This window comes from Chenopodium album, chromosome 9 (assembly GCF_948465745.1).
Source record: "Chenopodium album chromosome 9, dcCheAlbu1.1, whole genome shotgun sequence".
NCBI lineage: Eukaryota > Viridiplantae > Streptophyta > Magnoliopsida > Caryophyllales > Amaranthaceae > Chenopodium > Chenopodium album.
The window spans coordinates 70,255,083-70,273,275 of record NC_137842.1 but is presented as its reverse complement, the minus strand read 5'-3'; the positions used below and the strand labels follow the sequence as shown (position 1 = coordinate 70,273,275).

The following is an 18,193-nucleotide window of genomic DNA, read 5'->3' as shown; positions in this document are numbered from 1 at the left end:
GAAAATTTCATTCAAACTTACCCTGTGTAGGAAACACCAAAACCATCAAATGATTGATATTGGTTCTTAAATATTTGTTATCTGTCCAAACATCATTTTGATCCTCTTTTTTCTCTCTTCTTTGCAATATATCCTATTTATAGTTAGATCAACAGACAAAATTTTGGTCTAATTAAAGGCTTTTTGACTTGTTCTTTTTATCATGCATTGCATCTAGAAACATTGTAAAACATACTAACTATATATAGTAGTTATATTAACATTGTAACTAATAGTCATGTATGCAGAACTTGAATGGCAAATAAATTGGACTCGTAGTGTCGAATTCAAATGATATGCAGAACATGCTTATCAAGTTATCATACATGATTTAAAACGTTAACTCGACGTAATTCATTCTTAATAAACAGCTAATCATACATGATTTAAAAAGAACAATGAGTACCAGGTAATAATCAATCAAATATCCTAACAACCAGGAACTAATTATTCATTTATTTGCTTAATTGGGATTTCCTAAGTTGTATCATTGGTTTTGTGTATATATACCCTTTGAGTTGTATTAATCAAATCTTTTGCACTGGGCTATTTCTTGGCCATGTCCTCTTCCTGTCCATGGAAGAGTGACTACTTGCAATAATTTCGAAAACCCGGGCCCTGCTTATCCCCTGTTCTTCCCTTTATTTTTGAGATTATATAGATGAAAAGGGAAGTTATGGTGGAATTTTATAAATATGTACTTATATTAGCCCTTGTGTTCTTCATCACCGTGCATGGCGAGGAGAAAAAAACCCATGGTGTTACATATGATTCACGGTCATTGATAATCAATGGCAGTAGAGAGCTCCTCTACTCTGGTTCAGTACATTACCCTCGTGTACCTGTTGAGGTACCGAAAATAATCTGTCAGTTGTACCTATCTATGATTCTATGTGAAACCAGGATTTATTGAAACCGAGTAATTTTATTGAGAAGTTGGCTATGTAACACTAAGACATGAATTGTTTAAAAAATGACTTAACATGGAGTATTTTCTTAATCACGTCCTAATTCATGGCGAATGTGATCATGTTTTTTGGTAAAATAGGAATGGGAGGATATCCTAGACAAGTGCAAAGACGGAGGCCTAAATGTGATACAAACTTATGTGTTTTGGAGCCAGCATGAGCCTGTTAAGGGCCAGGTGAGATAAAAAAAATAAAGGGCATTTCTTTGTTATAAATTCATGTATCAACATAAACTTATAAGAAATAATAATCTTTAATTATATTGTTATTGCAGTATGATTTCAAGGGCCAGAATGATATTGTTAGATTCATCAAACTGATTGCTGAGAGAGGCATGTGGGTGACCCTCAGGGTTGGACCTTTTGTTCAAGCTGAATGGAACAATGGGTAGGGTTCTTATTTTAGTTTTGTTACGAACCACCACATGACAATGTTACCGACCTCTTACATCTTCTTTAAAAGATCGACGAGATGGTTAAAGACTAACACCATATCATCTATGTTACACAGTATATTACATTAATTTTTAGGCAATTTTACAAATCCTCTAGATGTGTTCCAAACAATTTTGTCATATGCAAATGATAAGCCAGTAATAATGGCCTTGTTGCAGAGGATATCCATTTTGGCTAAGAAAGGAGCCCAATATTGCATACAGAACAGATAACCAAGTGTTTAAGGTAACTATGACGATGTCAATCACTAACTTACACAATTTTGTCGAAATCAATAAGAAATTTTCACAAATTTGAACGTAAACAGGCAAATATGGAGAAATGGGTCAACAAGATCATAGGCCTAATGAAGAAACACAATTTATTTGCCTCACAAGGAGGTCCTATTATCCTGTCTCAGGTGAATATATTTAACGAAGTATTAATAAGTTCTAGATCGATGTTGTTAGTTGGAGAGCTAGTTAGCATAGCACTCTTTTAACACTTCATCACATCCTTTTGTCAGGTGGAAAACGAGTATGATACTATCAGAGAAGCTTACAGATTTGGTGCCGCGGAGAGATATATCCGTTGGGCAGCAGACTTAGCTGTTGGACAGAAAACTGGTGTACCATGGATCATGTGCAAGCAAAAAGACGCGCCTGGTGAAGTGGTAAACTTTACTCCCATCTTAATACTTATTGAGGAGAAACTTTAAGATGTTTCATAACTTACCCATTTCTTTACTACAGATCAATGCTTGCAATGGTAGACATTGTGGAGATACATTTACAGGTCCAAACGCACCTAACAAGCCATCTCTGTGGACTGAAAACTGGACTGCACAGTAAGTAGTTCTTACTAACAGTAATAACAATGATTTTCTCAATTATAAAAGTTATGTACATTTTTAATCTCCTAGATTATCTCTTGCTCCTTTACATGATTTAATATTAACCAAAATCTTCGTGTTTTGTTTGTTAATGTAACTACACAGGTACAGAGTTTTCGGAGATGTACCTTCTCAGAGATCAGCTGAGGATACTGCCTTCAGTGTGGCACGCTGGTTCGCCAAGACAGGAAGCCACACTAACTATTACATGGTATTTAACCAGCAAAAACTCAAGTTTGGTGCTCTCTTTGTCCCATATTTTATACTATTACTAGTATTAGTCTTTTTGGAATGTCCAATTTTTCCCTTCTCCGTCTCCTGAAACAATATTTGTGTCAACATTCCTACACTTCAGTTACTTCTATTTCTCTCTATCAACACCTACTACTATTCTTAACGTGTAGTAGTACAATTTTTGTAAAAAGGACATAATATAATATGGGCCGAAAAGAGTACAATCTAGGACAGTTTAAGGATATAATAACTCTATTTACTTTTTACCATCTTTAATAATATGTGGGTTGGCGTAGTACTATGGTGGTACAAACTATGGAAGAACTGCAGCAGCCTTTACTACCACTCGCTATTACGATGAAGCTCCACTTGATGAATATGGTAAATCCCTTCCCCTGGATCTTAACAGAACTCCAATTGAGCAAATGAGCAGTGTAACACCAAAAACAAAAATCATCAATTGAACATGAATTGCTATATATGCATGCTTGATTAGGTCTGAAAAGGGAACCTAAATGGGGACATTTGAGGGACTTGCACCGTGCTATAGCGCTAAGCAAGAAGGCTATTCTTGCAGGGAGATATGGTGTCAAGAAATACGGTCCAGATTTGGAGGTAATTTAGCTTATAACAAAAAAGAAACTAACAGCATGTTTGATGCAACTTTGTAGTAAAAAAATGTGTTTCTTCCATTGCAAACGCATATTTAGTTATCGCATTGATTGGGAAGGGAGATGCATTACCATTGCCTGCTAAACAGCTAGACTGTTAGGATCAAACGTGGTTATTGGCTAATTTGCTTCATTGTTCTTGATATATGCATCGATCAGGCACATTATTTCGAGAAAGGCAACCTTTGTGCAGCTTTTCTGTGGAACAACAAAACACATTTGTCAGAAACCATGAAATTTAAAGGCATAGAGCATACCCTCCCACCCAAATCCATCAGCATCTTGCCAGACTGCAAGAATGTTGTCTTCAACACAGATCAGGTCAGTTTTTTTTTTTAACATTCGACAAATAAACCAAACATAATCATGTACACTTCAATGATACAGTTATGAAATTCTAAGTAACTTGAGAAACAGATGGTAAGTCAACATAGTGCAAGAGAATTTGTAAGGTCTGAAAGAGCCAGCAAAGGTCTGAAATGGGAGAAGACTGCTGAGCACTTGCCGACTAAGCATGATCTCTACGCGAGGGATCCACAGGAACAATTTTATATTGGACAGGACAAAACTGACTACTTTTGGTACACAACCAGGTGATCAAAATAAAAGATCAAATGAGCATCAGTTGATATATGCTAGTAGATAGTTACTTAATCAGCCACTATTACCATCCTAATGATTTATTTAATTTGGTGTGAATCAACTATTGTAATTCCAGGATAGATTTGGACAACGTCGACTTGCCTTTTAAAAAATCTCTCCAGCCAGTCTTATGGGAAAAACATCTTGGGCACGCGATGCATGCCTTTGTCAATGGAGAATTTGTAGGTATGTTAATTTTTTTCAACTTAATTAGATATGTTACCAAGGATAACACTCTTTGGTGACCATTTCTACCCATTTTCTTTCATAGGTACCAAACATGGAATCCACAGAGAACCAAGTTTTTCTTTCCAAGCGCCCATCAGATTGAAGGAAGGCGTCAACAATATAACAATCTTGAGCAGTGTGGTTGGAATGCCGGTAAGAGCAAAGGGAGAAGGGTGAAAACAGAATTTTCTTCATTTTAAGGCCCCGTTTTTTTCAACTGTAACAGTTTCAATCAGTCAAAAACAGTAATTGCATATACCTTTTAACACCAGGGGATCAACAAAAGTTTGTTTTAATCAGTAAAAATAACCCTGTTATTTAGTTGAACTAAATAGTAGTATATAGATATAATATAATGTATCAAACTACTCCCAACGAAGATGACGAAGAGACTGATCAAATTATAATTGCTTCATTTGATGTAAAGGATAGTGGAAGCAATATGGAGAAGAGGTGGACAGGGTTGAAAAATCTGGCTATCTTAGGTTTAGGTACAGGAGATCTTGATCTGTCATTAAATGGATGGCACCACAAGGTACATACTGACTTAATGTTGATTTGTATAACTTCTACTGTGTAATTTAGTCTTTGTACATAAAAATTAAAGACCTGAAAACTGTACTCAAATGCAGATTGGTATGGAAGGAGAGAAACACCAGTACTTCACCGAGGAAGGCGCAAAGAAGGTGAAATGGACCCCGGCAAAAGGACCTGGGAAACTTTTCAGTTGGTACAAGGTAATATAGTTCTCACTGCTGTGACATAAGGTGTATTCATTGATAAAAGATGATATAACTTACTTGAAGTAGTGACATCCTGAAATAATGTGAATAACTGAATATTGATTAAGTGTATAGGTATCAGGAAAGTAGGAGGTAGACTTGATTTAAGTGCATTGTCAATTTAGCAAACTAAGAAGTGTGTTTTAGGCATACTTTGATGCACCAGACGGAGATGAACCCGTGGCTATAAGGATGCAAAACATGACCAAAGGAATGATTTGGGTAAATGGCAAAAGCATAGGACGTTACTGGTCGAGCTTCCTCAGTGTCAAGCAAGAGCCTTCTCAAAAAGAGTAAGTAATCATACAATAGAGCAAGAACAAAAATATGTTCAAAATACTACTATGCTCATAAATCAAAAAAATAAAATTGATATAGGTACCACATTCCAAGAGCATTCCTTAAGCCTAAGGACAACTTGTTGGTGATCTTCGACGAGTCAGGAGGAAACATAGACACAGTTCAGATTGAAACAGTAAACCGCGACACCATCTGCAGCTACATAGGGGAAGACATGCCGCCAAATGTGATGGCATGGAAAAGGGTTGATGGGGACTTCCTTGCAGCAATTGAGGACTTAAGGCCCAAGGCATCACTTGAATGCCCCAAGAACAAAGTCATCAGCCGCGTTGAGTTTGCTAGCTTTGGTAATCCTTACGGTGTTTGTGGTTACTTCCTCCTTGGCAACTGCAACTCCCCTGACACCCAAAAGATTGTTGAACAGGTGAGCCAATTCTCTTACAAAGTCTTCAAATGAAAAAGATCGAAAATCTTGACAAAAACGAATACAATTGCTTAGAACTATATGTCTATATATAAATGCTCTTTCTAGTAATTGGTTAATTACATACAAAAGTCGAGTATTATTTCAAGGTTGAACTTTGACCATTAATATCTTCAAGGACAGATGAATATCACGAAGTACATACTTACTACTGTATCAATGCGACAATGCATGGTGATAAATACTAACTCTGATCCTCTTGTTATATTGAACAGCATTGTTTGGGAAAGGTTAGATGCAAAATTCCAGTAGACAGGAAACTCTTCAACAATGGCAATAACAAGTGTGCAGGAGTAACATCAAAAACATTGGCCGTGCAAGTGAGATGCAGCCTCAAGAACTAAAGCGACTCTCTTTTTGTTTTCATTTTTTGAAAGAAAAACAATGCCAATCAAAGAAATACAATATGTTTTTGGGGAAAATCAATTTATCCATAGGCTGGAGCAAAGAACAATATTCGAAATAAATAAAAATTGGTCTTACTAATCTTTATGTTTTTTTTTCATAATATTAAATGGGCTAAATATTCATTTGAGCTCATATATATCAAGGAAAATTTTGTAATTGAAAATATACATTTAGATAAACACTACATCTTGCACAAGAAGTATGCCTTTAAAAGTGTCAATATGGAACCTCGAAGGTAAAGTCGCCATAAATAATTATGGGTTCAATATTATAAAATAAAAGTTACATTTTTTATTAATAAAATAAAATTCCTCTAAAAAATAAAAACCGCAAAAAATGGCACCAAAATCCAATTAAATGCGTTTATGTAAACATATTACTCTTTACAAGATTAATTTCCAAAATACATACCCTACAACTAGGTGTTTTTTTTTTTTTTTTTGACAAAGAGAACAAGCAAAGAAAAACAAACGGTTATTGAGTGGTAAAACACTAGGTAATCAAATCAAATCAAATCAGGCTTAAGTTTTGAATGGCTTGAAAATACTTTTCAGGAATTCTTTTAAACTACATACGAGTAGTAGATTTGCAGAAACATTTGAATCCGTATTCAGGTTTTTTTGACGAAGTATTACGGAGGTCTTATGATTTAACATAATACGAAGTACTTGCTCTACTTAGTAGGCAAACTAGAATCGCATTAGCCATCAATTTCCCAGTAACAAAGTGCTAAATTTAAGGCTGTGGACTGTGGTAGTCCAATATGTCAAGTGGCGTGACAATAAAAAGATCCAAAGGCAGAAAAAGACACGCATTATAAACCAATCTTATAAAAACTTGATGAACTAATTATAAGAGATGATTAAGAACAAATTATTTCCTATTTTCTTTGTTTGAAGTACATCAACTGTTTTCAGAAAATGTATGAAAATCTCAAGCACAGAAACTAATATATACATGCTCGAAAAGGCAGGGCAGTAACAAAAGAACCCATTCCGTCCAAAAGCCGCCGATCCAAAGAAGTCACCCTAAATCACTTTTCCTTAGCAACTGAAATTGAGTAGATGTTTATTGTTGTTACTAAAATGCAGATGCTGAAACGATGGAAAATAGAAAGAAATTTGGAAGACCACCCGAATCTGTGTGAGGTTGGAGAAGGAATTATATACAAAATGTACGACAGATCTTAAACATGTTTCAAATACCTAAACGAACCCACATCAGAACCCCAAAATTCAACCAGGCCATCTCCAAAAGTAAAAACTTCCTATAAGCCACCACTTTCACAAGGCATTATTTCATCACAATACACAATCTACTTCAAAGATCATATTCAGCCCAAGCAAGAATGTCTTTAGCCACCCAAACCTTATGTTGAATTCACAAACCTCATTTGGATAACTTGACAGACCCATGAATCATGACAAATCAAATGATCCTTGTCCTTCGTTGATAGCATAAAGCAACTTCTTGAACATAATTTCCTGCTCAGCAAATATACAAGCCCAGTATTAATCTCTAGGGATAGAGAACCAACAAAATATATCTGATACAAAGATCCCATAAAACAAAAGTTCAGAAGGAGATTTTTGTAATACCTTTGTCGAGTAAGGAGGAAGCTTAAGGTAATTGGCGCAGGTCATGACACTTGGCAAATCATCATCCGCAGATTCTGAAGGCCCTGTTCCATTTGAAGCGGTGGTGGTGGTTGAAGAATGCTGTAATAAGACAGGCAGCAAGTTTAGAAGTTCTGGATAGAGACCAGATATTGAAATATATCAGAGTTTAGCATGAAAATATTACCTTCCTCACAATTGTCAACTTGGGGCTCAGCACAGCCAAACCACCAGGTGGAAGGCGTGGCGCACCAGTGACAAATTGACAAAAAGCACGTTGCTGTTCTGGTGTGAACTCACCCATAATCTCAAGCAACTGAAATAAGTAGATGATTCAGCTTTAAATTGAAAGTACATGTAACACAAGCTGGTAGGAGTTTATTCAAGAAAAGAAACGTACATAAACAATGGCAGGACTTTTGGCTGTGTATCCATGATCAAATTTAATGTGATCAACAAGCATATCAGGCTGCAAATGATGAAAATTATCAGCCCATATGTAAAAGAACCACATTGAGCACAATGGCAAGAAGTTAACAACCAAAGTTAAATGTTACCTTCCACAACTCTCTACGGCCACAAAGCAAGCAATCTAATTCATCAGGAGAAAATATCTGTAAAGATGTGACGTCGAAAACCTGATCACAAGCACATGAAAATTAGTTACTGCAAGCCACAAGGCCCACAACAAAAGTAATATCCTAAACACAAGGGAGTAGTCCAAGTAAGTAACAACTCAACAAACCATAATAACACATCAACCCCTGCAAACACTAAAATATGGACTTCAGCAACATAGCTGAAACACAATAAGAAACAATTAACAAGCACCAGACAAGTTTTAAAAGAGAGACATTCCAGAGCCATCAAACAAACTGGTTATCAATCTTGAAGCCAATTTTGCAGGAAAAGCCTAACCAGAGATTGATACGAAAGCCAACAAGCTAGCAGTGTGAGTGCAGGCAACAAGCAGGCAGTGCAAGTGCGGCCATAGTAAACCCATCAAACTAATTTTCATGATTAATACTAGGTAGGCTTTAACAAAAATTGTGAACCAAATTCTTAGACGGACTTGATGAATAGTTAAGACAATCAATTAAAAAAAAATGATACGGAGCATTAACTAAGAGAGCATTGGTTAGGTGTAGAACAATACCCGGAAAAACATATTCCCATTTTCCTTTGTTTAAATTGTTAGTTTGTAAAGGAGTGAAAACAACTCACCCAATGGTGAAAAGCATTTCCCAATACTACAAAAAGGGAAGCCACAATCTCCTCCCCACTCCTTACCACCCTTATTCACTCCCATCAATCCTCTTCATTCCACTTCCATATCACTTTTCTCTATAACTTTTCTTGTAAGTAATCAAACAAAGGAGACCTAGTTTGCAATTGTGTTTTCCCTTGAAAGATTGTTTTGCATGGAAAAATATATTTGATTAAAAATGTTTTCCATCAACCCAAATGGAGGCAAGAATACCATTTTTTTCCCCAAAACAGGATGTTGCACAGAAACATAGCAAGATAGATAAATCCTAACCTGGTTGAACCCTGCCCTAAAAGCTTCCATTTGCCTTATAATTCCAGACTTAACAGTGGCATCCACCACCAATGATATGTATTCCTCCAAATTATTGATATCCACCTGCAATAATACCCACAGAAGAACTTAGAATGGCCGGGACACAAGTAACAAAAGTAGACGAAACCTAGAATGAAAATGAGTTTCATTTAGCTTTACATTTTCATCCCCTGGTTTCAAGACGTAATCTGGATATCCAGGAAGCGTAAAATCTAAACATAGATCCTCAATTGGAGTTCCACGAAAGCACAACTCCGCAATCACATCTGGATGATCACCACCTATTGACTCTAAATACTGCTTTCTACAGACTAAGGCTTGTAATTCTCGTAAAGTTTTCCCAACCTCTGGATCAAATGAAAGGATATCATGCAAATCAAGCTCCTACAGTACAAATGAACCAGGTTAACAAGAGCAACAATAGAACTAAAAAAATTGGTTGAAAAAATATCTCTGAAACAGCAAACATCCAATAAAACTGTTACCTGTCCAAGCACAAGTTTGTAAAATGCTGTTGATAATGGAAGATCCAAAAGTCTTCCATCTTGAAGAGCTTTGGCCATGATTCGTCCAAGAAGTCGAAAATGTTCTACAACTTTGCTGAAATGGCTGCTCTCTGAAGCATCAGCACTTGGTGGCCACGGTCGAGGAAACAAACCAAGAGGGGATTGAACAAGATTTGCATTTTCCCCATAATTCAATCCTGAGACGTCTTCAGATTTCCCGTCTTTGCTCTGATTATCACTATCAATTTCCGTAGAAGATTTGTCAAATGAACTTGTTCTCCACATATTCAAATCCACTTTCTGCAGGTCGTGACTCAAAAGGGTGTAAAACTCCAGTGTTGGACCCAATCCTGTCCCAACCTCACCAAAATACTCTACTTCAAGGACAGCCTTCTGGCTGGAATACATTTCCATAACTTTTGCTGCAGAATCTAAAATGCGATTTCGTGAAACACGAACCTTCTGGCGCTGTAGCCTCCCAACTCGAACTTCCCTTTCACTAGACCCTTGACCCTCACCCTGTTGTTGCTGCAAACGATACAAGGCCCTAGACAATCCAAATGCAGTTGAATAGAAAAACTGCCGACGAGTTTCAAAAGGAAACAAAAATGGACATGCTTTTGTCAGCTGGTAGCACCAAGATGGCAGACTACCACTGCATAATGCAAGTGCATCTTGTATCTGCCTAGCCAATTTAGGGGTGAGTTTGCTGTTAACAAATTCTGAAGTAAGAACCCTAGCTCCAGCAACAGTCAACTCATTTAAATCTGAAATCATCCCTTCTGAGAATTTATCAGAAGCTGTTTGAACCCTCAAACGAGGGGCAAGTTGATTCAAACCTTCCAGTACACGAAGCAGTGACAAAATATTATACGTTGGATTATTTTTCTCCATATCACAGGGAAGTTCCCCTTGCAAAATACTGTCCAGAGGTGACCGGTGTGAGGCAGCAACAGCATTTGAAACGGAAGCAGCTCCAGATTTGGTGGACTTTGATGGAGAGGCAGAATTCACAGCCCCATGGGACTTCTCAACCTGGCTATCAGCCCGTTGATAGTTGATTGTATATATATCACTCCATAGCCTGCTACCATCACTAGTCACAAGATCACTACCATTGTACCTCTCATCCTCCTCTTCATCGGTCACAAGCTGTCGCTGGATAGCCTGATAGATTGTCAAGTTCGGATTAAGTTGCTTGCCACCAGCAGAGAAAACTAACTTTGGAGGGTCACTGGAACCACCAAGAGGACGTCCGTGACGATCTCTGCCTCCCCTAATTCCTCTACCGTTAGAAGCAAGCCCAGCCATGGCAGCAGCTGCGAATGACATTGCACCCCTAGAACCAAAAGAGCTCCCACTCCGAAAATCTGTAGAATCTGACCCCCTTACAGTGGCAGCTCTACTACTGGAACCTGAAGCAGGATTATTCTGACTATCACTGGTTGCAGGGGCAGCAGCACCGTCTTCAGCAGAATCACTCAATTTCACATCATGCACTTTATCAGCCATACAAGCAGGAAGAGAATCATCCCTCAGTACCTGCAGAATAAAGATGAAACAAATTAGGAAAGATGAAAAAAACAAAAACGACCTCATAACAGTGAACAACAAATTTTCAATAATTCGTCCTTATACAACACTTCACTTATCAGGTACCCTCTGTTTGTAGATCGAGGGAACAAAGCATAGCCAAATCAGCTTTTGAGCTATCATAATAGTATCAAAATGAACTAGAAGTTCAAGAATGATATCAAATTAGGAGAATCAGAAAACATTTTAAATGTTCACCACACAAATACATTAAAAATTTTATAAAAAAATAAATAAATAAATAAAAAGAAGAGCATGTTCGTAACTTTGCTAAATGCAAAATAATCATAAATAATAAAATTTCCAAGTTTACATACATCATCCTGGTCATCATCTTCATCATCAGAGATATCATCATCTTCAATTACCAATGCATCATCAATGTCAACAGGAGACATCTCTAAATCTTCATCCTGCAAGAACAGATAAAGGAGGGCAAAAAAATATTTAGTATTGGAAAATTTGGAAGAGCTATGCATCCGAAGTTGCTAGTGATACAAAAGTAAAGAAATTACACAGAACAAACTTTTCTAAAGTCTAATCACACAGTAAATCAAAAGTTACAGGCCAGCCTAAAAAGCAAGGGATCATGGGGGAATGCAGGTTGCTGCTGGCACGATAAAAAAACTCATAAGGGATTTCGTTTCAATTGACATGCATTTATAAAAAATAAATTAAAAAAAAAAAAAAAAAAAAAAAAAAAAAAAAAAGGTCGATGCATAATTAAACAAAGAACACACCTCAGAACTTGATTCTCCAGTGGGTGATTTTATTTGGGCATCTTTATCTGAGGCAGCTCTCCTACGAACAGCATTTCTTGTTTGAGGACCTTTACCTTCCTCTGGTGATGGTTTTAATATAGCTTTGCCCTTCCCCTTTGACGAGCTAGTAGTTTTGTCCTGAGAAGTATCTTTTTTAGAAGTGTCCCCTATATTAACACCTGATCTGGATCTGGATGACTGGCGGCGAGTGCTAGCAGCAGGGGTGGAGGCAGCTGGTGATGAAGCACCAGCTCCTGTAGGTGACGGTCCTGACTCAGAATTTCCCACAGAAGTGGACGCCTTCTGCCCAGATTCACTTCGTTGAACTCGGGGCCAAAGGAAATCCTCAACAGCTGCTAAACTTGCTAATGGATCAATGAGTACAACAGTATTAGAGTAATCACGAAGAGACTTCTCTCCTGGAGCTCTACATAGACGCAACTTAAATGGTTGAGAAAGTGCACTTAAACCTGATGAAAGCCGTGCACTCCCACCTGATGACCTAGCTGAATGACTTAATACAACTGGAAACCTTTCCAGTGAGGATAAAGCATTTTGAAGCTTTTGGACTAAAACAGTCATAGGAGTATCATTCCCTCCACTGCCACTAGTAGGAAGGGCAATGGAGATAAACAATTTATATCTTTTGAGTGCCTGCTGTCTAAGCTTAGGAAGATTCACCTCTGAAATTTTCTCTTTATTAAAGTAACCACAGGAAAAATAGTTCAGTAAGGCCGCAACAACCCCACTGCCAATGAATTCAAACGTAGAAACACCATCCCCTTTGCTTAGTTCCGCTAGCATCTCAGAAACAATTCCAACTAAGCTCTCCTCTTTGCCAGTTACAAAATCTGCAACATAAGCACTAGCAGTCTTCGATTTTCCTTTCACTTTAGACTTTTGCTCCTCAACACCAGCACTCAGTTTTGCACATAAATTCTTCAGGTGCAAGAGATCATCCGAAATACCAACATCAACAGTCCCAGGATCAGAAGGAAAGAACTTATCCTTAAAAGACTTTGCACAACCACTGACAGTTGTGCGAAGATTAGAACTGGCAGTTGGAATTTCAACAGAGGTAGGAGGCGAACCAACATTAACTGAAACTGAATTCCTCAACTCTTCCAGAGAGTTGGCATCTTGCTGCTGGTTTCCACTTCGTCTCCTTAAACGTCTAGCACGTGCAGATGTTACCAAAGCTGAATCACTATCTTTTTCAGGGGTAGCAGTTTGAGCTGAAATAGAGTTTGATGGAGAAGCTATGAGCGAATCCACAGCATGAACTACACCTTCCCTCACAAACATCTTGGAGAATGTCTCAGGGAGTTTTTCCATCAATATCTCTGCAATTTGTAGAGCCGGAACTAATACTTGTGGATCCTTCCAAGCCAAAACACCAGAAAGAAAACTGAGAAGAAAAAAAAATAACATGGAGTGAGTGCAACCAGACGACAAACCATGCAGAAGTGCATGTGGTAGGAATACTAACATGAAAACAAAGCAAACTTAAAACAGGCACCTTGATATATTTGTTGTGCTGTTCAGAGATGATATCATTTCTGCAGTGCTGAAAAACATAAGTTTACCAATCACAGAAAGGCATTTGTGACGGACAGGACCATTCACACTTGAACCATGAATCTGCTTAGCAAAAGTACATAATGAATTAATGCTACCGTATTGAACATATTGAGCTAGAAACTAAACAGCGATTAAGCAACTGAAACCTGTATCAACACGGGAAGAAGGTCAATTCCGAATTGCTGTAGAAGCTCAGGCTGATCATTCATGAGTTTTTCTCTTGCTGACACGTCTTGCACATTTCCATTTGTCTCCTCTTGCTTCCCAGAACTGCTCATTGGTGACTTCTTAAAAAGAGGTCCTCTTACAAACAAGTTAGAGCTTGCTGGAAGGGAGATGGTTCCTTGCGGAAGTGGAGGAAGCAGTTCATTTGCAAGGTTGACAATCTCAAATATCTAGTAGGAACAGAACAAAAATCAACAAGTAGTTCCAAAAGTAAAGGCTCCTTATATAGTGTACCACGCAAAACAATAATATGCCATGCTAAGTAACACGGCTATTAGGTCACCGAATCATGCATACAAGTATACAACCACTATTAGGTCACCTAATCAAAAGATAACACATCACAGCTTTTCTTACAGCTCTCCATAAGAAATGGAAACATAACAACTTGAGCAAGAATTGGCAGAACACTCATATGGTCATTACTGAATAGCACAACAGGACAGGACATGAAGTTGGCTTACCAACATCAATAGTTCATAAGTAATAACACATCACAAATCACTGTGAATTCAAGTCTGCAATAGCATACACTTTTAATCAGCAGACAATCCCCGACAGCTTGAGACAAAATCACATAAAAGATACATGAGATTCAACTAACAGGCTGACAATAAAATTAAATTCCAACACAATAACAAATAATCACATACGAAGTATTTTTTAGTATGGTTATAAACTTCCACTAGATCCAGCCAACTACCCTCAAGCCAAGGAAACAACTCAGCTAGAAGCAGGCATAGAAGCTTTCCAGCTCCGTAAATGGGAAATTTTATTTTTATCCACAAGGACCAATAAACATACCTGCTCTGGAGGCCTGCTAAGAGCAGGGGATACAGACATATTTCCTACAAGTCCAGATCCGGCCAAAATATCTTTGAGTATTCCACTTATACCTAGCAACAGCAATGTCTTGGCTCCCACAGTAGACCCACTTGCACATGTAGCAAGAAGTCGGATCAAACCCTACAGAAAAACCAAAATCACATAAAAACCATATTCAAGAACACAGTTTATACAATTGAAGAATCACAGCACTTACTGTGTAAGTAGACGTGGTCAAGGAGGCCTGGCCCCCACCAGAATTACTGGTTGAAATAAGTGAAGCAGCCTGGGTGACCAGACCATGATTGCAAAGCTCATCAAGCTTATCAGAAGATGAAGCAAAGGCTTCAACAATTCGAGTAAGGCAAACAGAAGCATGCTCTAGAACCTGCAAAATCATAAAAGCGAAGATGGGTAAAAAAAATATTAGACAAAAACCAGAATAGCTTTAATTCCTTTGCATAAAATGCTCAACAGGTCCAAATTTTATGATACTTCAATCCAACCTTTGCATCATGATACTGAAGGAGATTAGTTAGGTGAGGAACAGCTTCCATTACAAAATCAGCAGCATCCGAAGGGAGCTTCTTGCACATATTTGCAGCAGTAGATAATGCCACTCGCTGAAATCAGATTAAACATACATTATGATAATGAAAATGAACGATCATAGCCACATCTACATCGCATAACAACCAAAAAACATGAAATGAAGGTAAATAAGCTTACCTGAACTCCAGTTGAAAAGAAATCAAGATAGGAAAGCACTGCCATTAGTGCACCAGCTCGCAAACACGCAGTTGGGTGCTCGTGAGATATCTTCTTTAGTGCTTGCAGAGACTATCCCATTCCAAAAAAAAATAAAAAATAAAAATAAAATAAATAAATAAATAAATTATTCAAAAATCACCCCATAATCACTTATTTATTCATCCAATCATTTATTTTAACACATCACATACATATTCATTGGCATATCCAGTAAGGAACATCTAGATGCTAAGCTTCAAACAAAACAAAGTAAAACTAAAATTAAATTTTAAAAATCTAGAAAAAAAAAATGAAAGAGTTGGGAGAGGAAGCGAAATATGCTCCACTGGCCCCTTGCCTTTACACAGAGGTGCTTTCAGTTCCTTCCTCCATATACTATCTCTCCGAAAAGGTAAAATCTAAATTCTAAATGCATTGCTTCCTACTTCCATTCAGATCAGATAAAACATGAGCTTTCATTATTGCCAAAATAACTTGATAGACATTTTCTCCAAAACCTAAAATCAATATGCACTAAGTTGAATAGATTGGTCATTATTATTGTCTAATATCTCACTCATGTGGCATTTGTTGCAATGCTGCTGGCAGGTGAGATTGTTGACAGCAGTATGATTGGACTAATGTCATCTAAAAAGTAGTCTCTATAATCCAAATCAATGTGTGTTTTTAAGAAAACCTGAATTGGATTATTGGGTAAACATGAAGCACTACTGAGTACAACCATCCAAGATACTAATTTTACTCATAATAATGCTGCCAGAAAGACTGGTTGCAATTTAATATTAAAAGTGTTGCAGTTGGTCCCCAATTCAGAATTCCTGGATCAACCTAGGTTAAAGTTTCCATGTTACGAAATTCATACGAGCTGTAATAAAAACAAGAGTGTAATACCTGCTCAGCCAAGTCCATATATTCAATCGTCAACAGCCTAGCACAGAAACAATTGACCGCGCCATAATGAACAACAGCAGCACAAGAAGAAGGCAATACATCAACCAAGTGAGTAATCGCCCTCGCAGCAAGAAGCATTATATCAGGATTACTCTCGTGATTAAGCAACCCCACGAGCACAGGAACAAACGAATCCACAGAGAATGTACTGAGTGAATCCTCAGTCCCAATTGACAGCAACTCACACAACTGAGTCAATGCTTCAACCTGTTTCCCATCCTCACCATCAGCCCTCAATCCAGAAAGTATCTTCTTGAGCCTTCCACTCTGGTGGGACGAAGAGGAGGCCGAACCCATAGCAGAAGACGGGAGCAAATCATCTAGCCCAGCACCGAGTTTTCGTAACAAACCCTGAAGGGCACTGCTAGCAGAGGTAAGGTTCTGGTGCAAAAGCCCCACACCACCTCCTCCTTCACTATCATCATTGTCATTATCATCATCATCGTCGTCGAAAACATTCATCCCTAACTCATTCTCCCTCTCTTTCTCAACCTCATGTTCCTTCTCCTTACCCTTATCATTGTCCTTATCAGAACCATGGTTTCTACCTCTTCGGCCGCCACGAGACGACGACTCATCCATGGTTACAGGGGTCACAGTTACGTTAGAGCGAGTTCGAGAGCGAGTTGCCGGAGTAGTGGTGGTAGACGAGGAGGAAGAAGAAAGACGAGTGCGTTTCGCGGCGCGAGTTGTGGGACCTACAGACGACGAAGAAGGGGCTGATGAGGACGCCTCCGCCCGCTTCCGGCTGCGAGTTTCCATACAAATCAAAACCCACCCTCTCTAAAGGTTTCAATCAATCGTTCGGCGATCCGACGATGATTTCCACCATTTCCAAACGAATTCTTTCTGATTAAAAATCGAAATGAAAAAACCCTAATCGAATCCGAATCGCTTAATCACCCAACTTTATAAACCCTAGATTCCCTTTTACCTTTCCTCGAAAACAAAGAACGATTCTATGCTTGATTAATCAAATTAGGAATTTGAATCAATCTTAATCCGATCAACCTCGTTCGCCGCGAATTCTGTTCAGAGTGGCGTTTAGAGTGTGCAACAAATTCGATAATTAAAAACAAAAACCTAATCAAAAAAAAAAACAAAATTGAATTAAGAAAAGAGAATAGGAATTGGGGAAATGAAAGTAGGGTTTGGGAATTGAAGTATGAAATGAGAATATAAAAAGAAGAGAAAGAGGAAGAAGGTTACTTTAATGGCGGTGAATAAAACGTGAAGGGGTGCGGAAGGATGCGTAAATATCGGGGAGTTTTAAGGGAAGGACTGAGGAGGAGGGGCTGCCAAGTACTCTCTAATAATGCTGCAATTTTTTGGTTTTAATAATCAATGAATGAATACAGCCCTAATTATGTAACTTACACCTAAATGACCTAACAACAATGTGTGTGTTGTTTTCGAATTAAGTTTTTATTCATGATTATACTTGTACAGCTGATTTCGATGTTGATTTGGAATATAATGTTGAATTGAATCGATAAATTTAGGTGCAAATTTTTTACATATAATTAACATTAGGTGATTTGTACATTTCTAATGGTTGTTAGGCTAGTACACTTGTAATTTGACCTTGCACGTCATATATTTATTGTTGCATTTTTCTTTAACATGGTATTCTCACACGGTGGGTTACATCACTTATAGAGGGGACAAATATTAGGTTGTGTGACTTGTGTCAGGCCACT

At 37.9% G+C, this 18,193-nt stretch overlaps 2 protein-coding genes across 4 annotated transcripts; one reads left to right on the top strand and one right to left on the bottom strand.

Moving 5' to 3' along the window:
- The first annotated feature begins 715 nt into the window (after positions 1-715).
- LOC145560416 (beta-galactosidase 14-like) lies at positions 716-6,018 on the top strand. The gene is made up of 19 exons (XM_081621666.1): positions 716-889; positions 1,088-1,183; positions 1,282-1,394; positions 1,621-1,687; positions 1,770-1,862; positions 1,968-2,114; positions 2,194-2,288; positions 2,439-2,544; positions 2,864-2,948; positions 3,064-3,182; positions 3,398-3,559; positions 3,656-3,831; positions 3,957-4,066; positions 4,152-4,261; positions 4,536-4,643; positions 4,741-4,845; positions 5,038-5,183; positions 5,269-5,614; positions 5,890-6,018. The coding sequence occupies exons 1-19, from the start codon at positions 716-718 to the stop codon at positions 6,016-6,018; spliced, it is 2,487 nt and encodes an 828-aa protein (XP_081477792.1).
- Positions 6,019-6,941: 923 nt separating this feature from the next.
- On the bottom strand, positions 6,942-17,845 carry LOC145559082 (E3 ubiquitin-protein ligase UPL3-like). 3 transcript variants are annotated; one of them, XM_081620488.1, is made up of 18 exons: positions 17,703-17,845; positions 16,434-17,576; positions 15,501-15,611; positions 15,278-15,394; positions 14,989-15,159; positions 14,751-14,912; positions 13,868-14,116; positions 13,660-13,781; positions 12,120-13,548; positions 11,697-11,792; positions 9,766-11,328; positions 9,440-9,664; positions 9,239-9,343; positions 8,256-8,336; positions 8,099-8,167; positions 7,886-8,014; positions 7,681-7,800; positions 6,942-7,566 (listed from the first exon to the last, which is right to left on the bottom strand). In XM_081620488.1, the coding sequence occupies exons 2-18, from the start codon at positions 17,253-17,255 to the stop codon at positions 7,501-7,503; spliced, it is 5,637 nt and encodes a 1,878-aa protein (XP_081476614.1). In that variant the 5' UTR covers positions 17,256-17,576; positions 17,703-17,845; the 3' UTR covers positions 6,942-7,500. The 3 variants fall into 3 exon arrangements, with proteins under 3 accessions (XP_081476614.1, XP_081476615.1, XP_081476613.1); XM_081620489.1 differs by having other exon boundaries at positions 16,434-17,521; positions 17,703-17,836; XM_081620487.1 differs by having other exon boundaries at positions 16,434-17,836.
- Between the last annotated feature and the right edge of the window lie 348 nt (positions 17,846-18,193).